This window comes from Cicer arietinum, chromosome 1, assembly GCF_000331145.2.
Source record: "Cicer arietinum cultivar CDC Frontier isolate Library 1 chromosome 1, Cicar.CDCFrontier_v2.0, whole genome shotgun sequence".
Classification (NCBI taxonomy): domain Eukaryota; kingdom Viridiplantae; phylum Streptophyta; class Magnoliopsida; order Fabales; family Fabaceae; genus Cicer; species Cicer arietinum.
In genome coordinates, this window is record NC_021160.2 from 49,112,990 (window position 1) to 49,121,872 (window position 8,883).

The following is an 8,883-nucleotide window of genomic DNA, read 5'->3' on the forward strand; positions in this document are numbered from 1 at the left end:
TATCGCAACCTTGGCCTTCAAGTAGTTTCAGGTCTAAGCACTGAACTAGAAGATGTGAAAAAGGCGGCAGTAATAGACGGTGATGCTCTAACAGCTGCGGTGTTCAAACTTGATCAAGCAGTGGCGAAAACTGGAGAACTGTTGAACACTGATCTGAAGAATCTCGAAGAAGAAAGCGAGTTTCAACATTCACTTGCAACTTTTCTGGAGAAAGCAAAAGAAGAAGTGTCATGGTTGATAGGGGAAGAGAAGAGGATAATGGCTGCAGTTAAAAGCACTGCAGATTATTTTCATGGAAATGCAGGAAAAGACGAAGGGTTGCGTTTGTTTGTGATAGTACGAGATTTTTTGGTAATGTTGGACAAGGTGTGCAAAGAGGTAAAAGTATCAACAACAAAAACAGCAGCGGCAAAGGGTTCTTCTTCTTCTTCTTGCAAGAAAGAGGCTCCTTCTTCGTCATCCTCTCCGGATACTCATCAACAATCACCTTCTGATATGCATAGAAGACTATTTCCTGCCATAGCAGAGAGGAGAATACACGACTCTAGTTCCGATGACGATGACAGCGACGATGAGAGGTTACCAACGTAGCTTTGATATGAAGTTATGCAAGTAAGTTTGACTCGTCGACGTATACTGTCTCGACTTCACCATGTGACAGGTTTTGCTGCCTATAAAGTTGAGGAGAATTGGAGGGCATGGTCCGAAACATAACTGAAATGCATGTCTTATAATGCTACTGAAGGGACCTGTACTCTGTCTATGTGACTCTAGTTGATCAATGGAAACTACTATAGGGTGTTCCTCATCAAAGTGTGAACAACAAGGGGTTGTTAAGAGGGGGAGAGATTGATTTTTGTTGTTTCTTTTCTCCTCCTTTAATTTGATAGACGCCGTTTTCGATCGGGTTAACGGCGAAATCTTGAAGTCAATGAAATGCATGACAGTAGTTGAGGTAGTTTTTTTTCATGATTCCTCTCTATTCAATCATTAGTTTGGAGGGATCAATCTTGATACTGCAGTTTTCTTTGGAAGAGTGTATGATAGATCTTATGAGTTGTTACTTGCTACTCATCCAAATGATACATTTTAAATTTTTGGTGATTAATGTTAGTGAGATTACTACAGATAGTAAACGATCCAACATTGAACATTACTAACACATAATAATGTAGAGGAGAGAAGGTTTAATTTAAGCCTTTCTTGTATCAAGTGGTAAAATAAAAAGAGAAAAAATAAGTGCTTAAAAAAGTATAAAGATCTATTATCCGTTTGTAGATATTATTCGTTAGAGATTTGAAAGAAAAAAAACACAAGTTGTTTTGTGTTTGTCAACTGTAATAAAAATTAATTTTTTTAAAAAATCAATTATAAAAAATTATTTTTATGAGAAATTATTTAAAACATTTTCTCATTTTAAATAGTTTATAGATTCTGATTATTTTCAAACAGATAAAAACTCTTTAAAATGATTATTCTTTAAAATAAAACAGTAACAATCCAACTCCTATTTATCTCTATTATTTCATCATAGCCTTTAACATATATGGTAACCGAAAATTATTCATTGGCCAATGGCTTTGAAACAAAGGATAAAATAAATATAAAACCTAAACTAGAATTTTGATAATTATTCATGACACAAGTAAGTGGATGGAGGATAATTTGGTGATCATTTAAAAATGGAGACCCTAAAATTGGTGGGATTTTCATTTTATACCCCACATGTTACAAGTAATGTAAATGTCTTGGACATATTCATAATAAGTAAAAGCAACAAATTTTGGTAAAGCCAAACCCCTAAAAAGCACAAAAGCAAGCATAGAAGTAGCCTCCACTTTTAAGTGTTTCCTTAATCGCTAATTAATAGAGCCAGTGGCAGAAACGTAATAAGCAACACAGAATAAGCCATGAACAAAACACAAAATCCCACCAATGGATAGGAAATGATGGTGTGTGAAACCACAAGAACCCCTTGATTTGTTGTTTGATGTAGTCCCTATTACCAACATGCTCAATCCAACAGCCAAAACAATCCTATTCAACAACACAATTAAAAGTTAAAACAATAGTGATTTATTAATCATGATGTTAATGTTGCCATAAGTTTGTATTTCATATTATAGTGATTTGTCATAATTACGTTGACTCGTCGCAATTTTATAAAAACTACAATTTGTAGTTTTAGAAAATTACGGCCGATCTTTGTATCATGAAAAATTTATATTGATATCAAACATGAAATATGACAAAATAGAATAAGAGATGTATTTACCATGTTAAAATGAGACAAGCCATTGAGAGTTGTCTATTGGGTGAAGATTTTTGAAGCTCTTGTTGAGAACAAAGGCAATTGCAACCACCTAGCAAATTGGCTATAACATGGGCTAGAGACAAAAGTATTGCTGCACCTAACCCAAGCATGAAGGCCTTATGGCTTGGTTCTCTACACTCAAATATCCACAATCTCAAGTGTTTAACCTAATTGTATAAAAAAAAATTATTACATCTTTAGATATTGGTATATTTCAAGTTTGCAACAAAAGTTGTTTTCTTAAGGAGAAAATTTAGGTACATTATCATGGATTCCATTGATGCCGTTCTTAAAGAACAGTACTAGTAGTATTTATGATAATGCAAGTTTTCTTATTTTCTTAAATGTGCTATAAAAAATTAGAAACATGGTTAATTTGATTAAAACATACCTTGTTTTGTGCAATTTCAGCCTCAATGCCAAGAATTCCAGCTGTGGCATCCATGATAACAATCAAGAGACATAGAAAAATTCCTGCCCCTCTAGCCATTTCTTGGAGAATATATATTTTTTCTAGTATGCTTTTCTTTGCCAAGTGCCTAAGAAAGATGTAATAGGTAAATCACATTTATATATGAACATAATGGTGAGAAAAGCTTGTTTTATAACAAACTGTGGAAATTAAACTTTAATATATTTACTTTAGTGTCTTCTTTTCTCTTTTTCAGTGTTGGATTCGTTTGATAAGAGTGCAAGAAAAGCAGGGTATAACCAACTCATAAATAGCGTGGCTATAGGTATCTACACAGTGGGCTAAGTTATTGTAAAAATATATTGTGAATATTTTTTTTCCTTGCACTTATCTTGCATGCATGTGCAAAACCAATATCTTGCACTTATTACATCATCAAATTAATGTATCTAAAAGCACTTATGTGTTATAAAAACTTTATGAGTTACATATAGTCTAATGAAATCAATCTATTTTAAAGGTGTAAAATGGAATGAAAAAAGGAAAGGAAAGTATTCTTTTGTATTGAATTATGCAACCAAAGTTTTTTTCTTCGTTATAGCTCTTTTCTTTTGTCCGTACTTTTTTTCTTTATACACCCTTCACTTAAATAATATGATCATATTGGACTTTCATCTTCCCATCCACAACACCCTAAAGCATTTAGTCCAATATTTTCTATTCCATGGTGTACACTCAATAGATGTAAAAAGATATTGCACTTGCACTTAAATGTCAAAAATCAGGGCCGCATTATGAGATCTAAAGTAAAATTATAAAATAAGTCTTTTCAATGTTAATAAATAAATTATTAATATTTTATTTAAAATTTACCTTTCGTATTTTTTCTATGTAAAATTATTTATCAAATTATTGTAATTGATTTCGTTTAATAATTTTTTTTAATTGATGATAAAAGTCAATCTATTTAATCTTTCTTGTAACATAGTTGATCTTAGATAAGATTTAATTAATTTGAGTTTCAAAAAGCTTATTTGTGCTGAAGCGACAATTACATGAATTAAGTAGTTGCATCATTATATATGATTTTAATAGACTATAATCAACACAAATATCAATTAATTATGCCAAAAATTAGAAATTAAAAATTTTAATAATGATTATGCTAATAATTGAAAATTAAATTTTTTAGATTATTGAGAGTTTAAAAAGTTTTTATAATATATTTATTGGGCCTCTGTGTAAAAATTAAAATTAAAATATTTTTAGAGGTCTTCTTTTGTTTATGTGTATAGTTGTTGGGCCTCTATATTGTATAATATATTGGGCCTCTATATTGTACAAAAATTAAAATTATTTTTCGGCGAGCCAAAAAGCAAGGGCTTTAGATGCCTCTCCTTTGGACCGACTTGAAGTAACAATGTCGATTTACAAGGAAGGGGGTTTGAATTGTAAATGCACCTTTTAAAAATTCTTGTTAAAAGCTTAAGAAAATAACTCAAGATTGATCTTGGTTGTGAAAACAGAAAAACGGAGAACGTTCTTGGTTTTAACTAGAAAACGGAGAACGTTCTAGGTTAGTTAAAATTAGTAATTCAGTTTATGTATTTAACTTGATAATCAATCAAACTGAAAGTAGATACATAAGAGAAAATATACCACACAACGATATATTCTGGTTCACCCAACCCGAGTTATGTCCAGTCCTCACAACCGTGAGATTTTCCACTAAGTGTTTAAAACAAAGATCCTTCTTGGTTTTACAGCACCTAGTTCAGATCAACCTTGATCTGTTACAAAGTTAAAACCTTTCCACCCAAAAAGGAGTTCAATCAAGTCACCTATCAACCTTGATAGGATTTCTTACAATCTACTCAAACTATATTAAACTCTTATAGTTTGAGTTTTACAATAATGATGAGATTGCTTTGTTAGAATTTGAGAAGGCTCAACACTTGTTTGAGTTTTGATTCTTTGACAGAGTAATACAAGAGAATGATTCTAGGAATCGAATGGAAAAAATAAGAATTGATTCAATGTATGTGAGTGAGAGAAATTTAAGTATGCTTGAAATGAGTAATGAATTTTCTTAGTACTTGAAGCTCTGATTTTTCCTTGAGCTTAACCTTCCTTTTATAGGCTTTTTAGAGCATTTAATATTGGTCAAAAGAGCTGTTGGTAGTGCTCTGTCAAATTTGACCAAAATCAATATATTTGAATAAAAATATTACAGCCTTTGAACATAATTTGGACTTTGTTGACTGAGTTGGTTTCTTTGTTCTTGATCAGATTTATCTTGTGTTTAATGATCCTTGAGGCTTCATATGTAATTATTAATGTTATAGCTTTGATATGGAGCCTTGATTCTGTCCAAAACAGTTTGATGAATGATTATAAACTTCTACAAAAGTAAGGAGATCAATGCTGAAATTCTGCATAAACGGAGATTGATAATCAATCTAGAGACTGGTCTGGTCATTCTGGAGAAAGATGTTTGCTGTTGAAGATCAAGTGCAACAAGCTGGAGAATGTTTATCAGTCTGGAGGCTGATGTTGCAGTGCTGTCCAGATTGATCAGAATGTTGTCAAGAATGTTCAGATCTGTCTGATCTTGTTAATTCGTGATCTTCTCTCTTTGTGATTCGAATGCCTTCTTTGCCTATAATGATTCCTACTTGTTCCTTGCCAAGTATTGGTAACATTATCATGAAATTCAGAGGCAGAATCTTCTTTGAACTAATGGAGATTGATTGATTTTGAAGTTGTGATGATCATTCCACTGCTGTCCAGATTGATCAGAATGTTGTCAAGAATGTTCAAATCTATCTGGTCTTGCTAATTTCTGATCTTCTTTCTTTCTGATTCGAGTAGTTTCTTTGAATCTAATCATTTCAGTTTATTCATTGCCAAGTGTTGATGATATAGATGTAAAATCCAGAACCTAAAACTTCTTTTAACTAATGGAGATTGATTGGTTTTGGAGCTGTGATGATCATTCTGAAACTGGAGAACATTCTCAGTTTTCCAGATTTTGTTAAGAATGTTCTCAATTCTTGTCTATTCAGTTTCTTACCTTTTTATGTTGATTTATTTGCTTTGTTTAAATTCTACTTTGAATTAATACACTCAAAAGCACAAGCTAAATTAACATAACATTTAGAATCATAATTAACATTTTTAATTAATTTTTTGTTTGTTTTCATCAAAACATTAAATTGAGATTTTGTCTCAACACGACTCTGTCAAAAACATTGTTTCCGTTTAGACTTTAGAGTTGGCCCAAGCCAAATACTACATCTTTTGGACTATATAAACCTCACATCACTATTAATCAATATATTCTTATTCTAAACTTAACACCCATTTCAAGTTAATACTAACTTGGGCATTGAAGTTTATACATGTATACCATGTCAATGAGAATGACTACCGCCATGGATTCCAACCCAAGATCTTCATTCGCAGGGCATTTCTTATGTCGATCTGCTATTATTGTAAAATTTCTTATCTTCAAAATCTGTGTTCTATTTAGAACAAACAGTGTCTCATAAATATTTACATGAAATTCATCAAACTACTTAAAAATCCATAGTTAACACAGCTACACGATCTTGAAATATTTAAAAGATAATTCCCAAATAGAAACTCAAGACGTTTGGTAACGAAGTTTGGTCAATGATGCATCTTTGACTACAGATCACTTGTAGTTCCCATTTATTAAAAGTTGTGCTTAAATACTAATAATAAGGTTTAGATTATAACAATACTCATAAACTATACCACAAGAAGTTATTACCCTACACCTTCCGGTTGCCCCCACGATAATCAGTTGGACCAAATCACCTCGCTTAATATTACCTATGAGCCATATTCAACAACATATTAGACTATATATTAAAATCAACATGAAAATTAATCCTTGTAGATACGCTATAAATGCAATAACCTTAAACCCTTAGACCCATGACCAGCCCACTAAATCTCGGTGCATGTGTTGCCCTATATTTTGTTTGGAAATCTAGAAGAAAAAAATTAGATGTTTAATCTGTCACTTAGAAATAGCCCTTACCAATCCTTCATTTTCTATCTCAAGAATGCTGGGAGAGACATACAACAGGGGAAATATATTATTACACTTGCGGTTCAATGTTTATGTTAGTTTTCTTTTTGATGCGAATTGAAATATTTGTGATACTCATAAAAAATATGTCACCTCGACGCACTTGTGATGAAGTTACCCGTTTACTCATTGAAGTTGTTTCTCTCTTTGCCTTTTGACAACCCTATATAGTGAAGCTACCCGTTAACTTATCAAAATGAAATTTGTTTGTCCAATTCGATTATTTATCTCCACCTTTTCACGACAACAACTTCACCCATTGTATTACTAAATATTACAAGTAAACACCTTATTGATGTTTCATTTGTAATATAAATAGAGACAAATAATATTAAATGTGTACAGAAAATATTAAAACTCCTTAAATATAAAATATAGAGGGGAAAATCAACATAAGAATGACAAGGAGAAGTAGAGAATTGAAAATATCTTTTGTAGATTATCGCTACGTAACAGTCAAATTTATTCACATGAATTAATATGAAACTGAGATTTTAAAACTTAGAAAATAGATAGTCCCAACGTATTTTTCAGTTAAAAATGTTACATAACCCGACTTACCATAAAGATAGGAGTATATCAGCAATAAACTTTGTAACAGTAAACAACATTAAAAATTTAAAACGCATAAGTCATTAAACACTTAAGCATTAAATACACTTAACCATAAGTAGAACACAATGCCAAGCAGAAAAGTTTTTTTTCCTAAAAAAAAAAAAAATAAGAAAATCATTAGAGAGCTTTGACAGAAACAGAGAGTAAGCATGAAAACCAAAAAAATAAAAGTAGCAAACGGTGTCGTTTCGTTTCTCCTCAGTGAAAGAAAGTTCTGGAAGAATCATGCTCAGACATATTCTGTTGTTGTTGTCTATTCTCTGATAATTTTCTGAGCAGAGAAAATTGTTCCATGGAGAAAACACAGTGACCTTGTGAATAAAGCTTCGTCTGTGCAACCGGTGAGTTCACAAGAACCTGCAACACTTGGTTTCTGTTAAGCTTTTCCAAGTCAGCAAAAACACCACCACCGCCGGCGCCGGCGCCGGAACCATAGTTGTTGGTTGTGTGAGAAGGCATTGATTGAAGAACAGAGAACTGTGCCTGCAAAAACTTAACATATTTATAAGCTTCTTCTAAAAGAGTAGCTTGATCCATTTTCTTATCCCATGGCATTAGTTTCTGCAAACAACGCGTTTTCTCGCTTAGCTTTTGTCTTCTTTGTCTGGCTAAGTTGCTCTGAGGAATCAAGGGAGATTTTCCTCGAACTGAAGAGGGTGGTGGAGTGGTTTCCGGTGTGAGATTAAGACGGGGACGTTTTGTGTCGGAGAAAGTGGGTTCCGGTGAACGGAGTTGAGGGAGAGAGTGAAAAGATTGAAAGGGTTGATAGTAATTATTAGGGAAGAAATGGAATGGTTGTTGTTGGTTTTGTTGAAGTGGGAGAAGTTGTTCTATTGAAGGAAGATGATTGATGTTCATAGGGTGTTCTGTTTTTGGAATAACTAGGAGATGTTTTTTGTTGTTGTTGTTGTTGTTGTTGAGGTTTGGAGTTTGGTCGGTGGTGGATTGAGGGAGGTTAGGGAGTGGAGGATAATCGGTTAAAGTGTGGAAAGTAGCGTCGGTGAAGAAGGAAGGGTTGAATGTGAGGAGTGATTGGAGACTGAAGGTTGAGAACATTGGGTCTATGGAGGAGGAGGTGGTGGTTTCGTTGGAGAACATTGAGTTCATATTTGGATCCATTGATGAATGAATCAAAATAAAATGTTGTGTATCTTCCAAATCATCGGATTATATAGTGCTCCTCTTATACTTATACTACCTGTTAGTATTTCATTTAAATATGTTAATACTGTGTATATGAAAAAATAAGCATTGTTATCTTCATCTTTATAAGTAGACCATATAATATGTCTCCTTATATAAGATTATTTTTAAATTTATAAAAATTATTAATTTATTTTTTATAAAAATACTTCTAATTTAATCTAAAAAATTAATTATTTTTTTGTTAACAATTAAACAATTTTTTATTTATAATAGTAA

General features: G+C 32.3%; 3 protein-coding genes across 3 annotated transcripts in view; 1 reads left to right on the top strand and 2 right to left on the bottom strand.

The window, feature by feature from the left end:
• LOC101491482 (formin-like protein 3) overlaps positions 1 to 1,127 on the top strand; it is a 4,959-nt gene extending 3,832 nt beyond the window's left edge. Inside the window, exon 7 of the mRNA XM_073365940.1 lies at positions 1 to 1,127. This exon is cut by the window's left edge and continues 10 nt beyond it. Coding sequence (XP_073222041.1) covers positions 1 to 591 — 591 coding nt within the window. The 3' untranslated portion in view covers positions 592 to 1,127.
• Positions 1,128 to 1,493: 366 nt separating this feature from the next.
• LOC101491166 (protein VASCULATURE COMPLEXITY AND CONNECTIVITY) lies at positions 1,494 to 2,961 on the bottom strand. Its single transcript, XM_004487308.4, has 3 exons — positions 2,706 to 2,961; positions 2,276 to 2,481; positions 1,494 to 2,037 (listed from the first exon to the last, which is right to left on the bottom strand). Exons 1-3 carry the CDS (start codon positions 2,802 to 2,804, stop codon positions 1,860 to 1,862), a joined length of 483 nt encoding a protein of 160 aa, XP_004487365.1. The 5' UTR covers positions 2,805 to 2,961; the 3' UTR covers positions 1,494 to 1,859.
• A 4,469-nt stretch (positions 2,962 to 7,430) lies between these two features.
• LOC101498441 (uncharacterized) lies at positions 7,431 to 8,601 on the bottom strand. Its single transcript, XM_004487327.4, has one exon. The coding sequence runs from the start codon at positions 8,578 to 8,580 to the stop codon at positions 7,660 to 7,662; it is 921 nt and encodes a 306-aa protein (XP_004487384.1). The 5' UTR covers positions 8,581 to 8,601; the 3' UTR covers positions 7,431 to 7,659.
• Between the last annotated feature and the right edge of the window lie 282 nt (positions 8,602 to 8,883).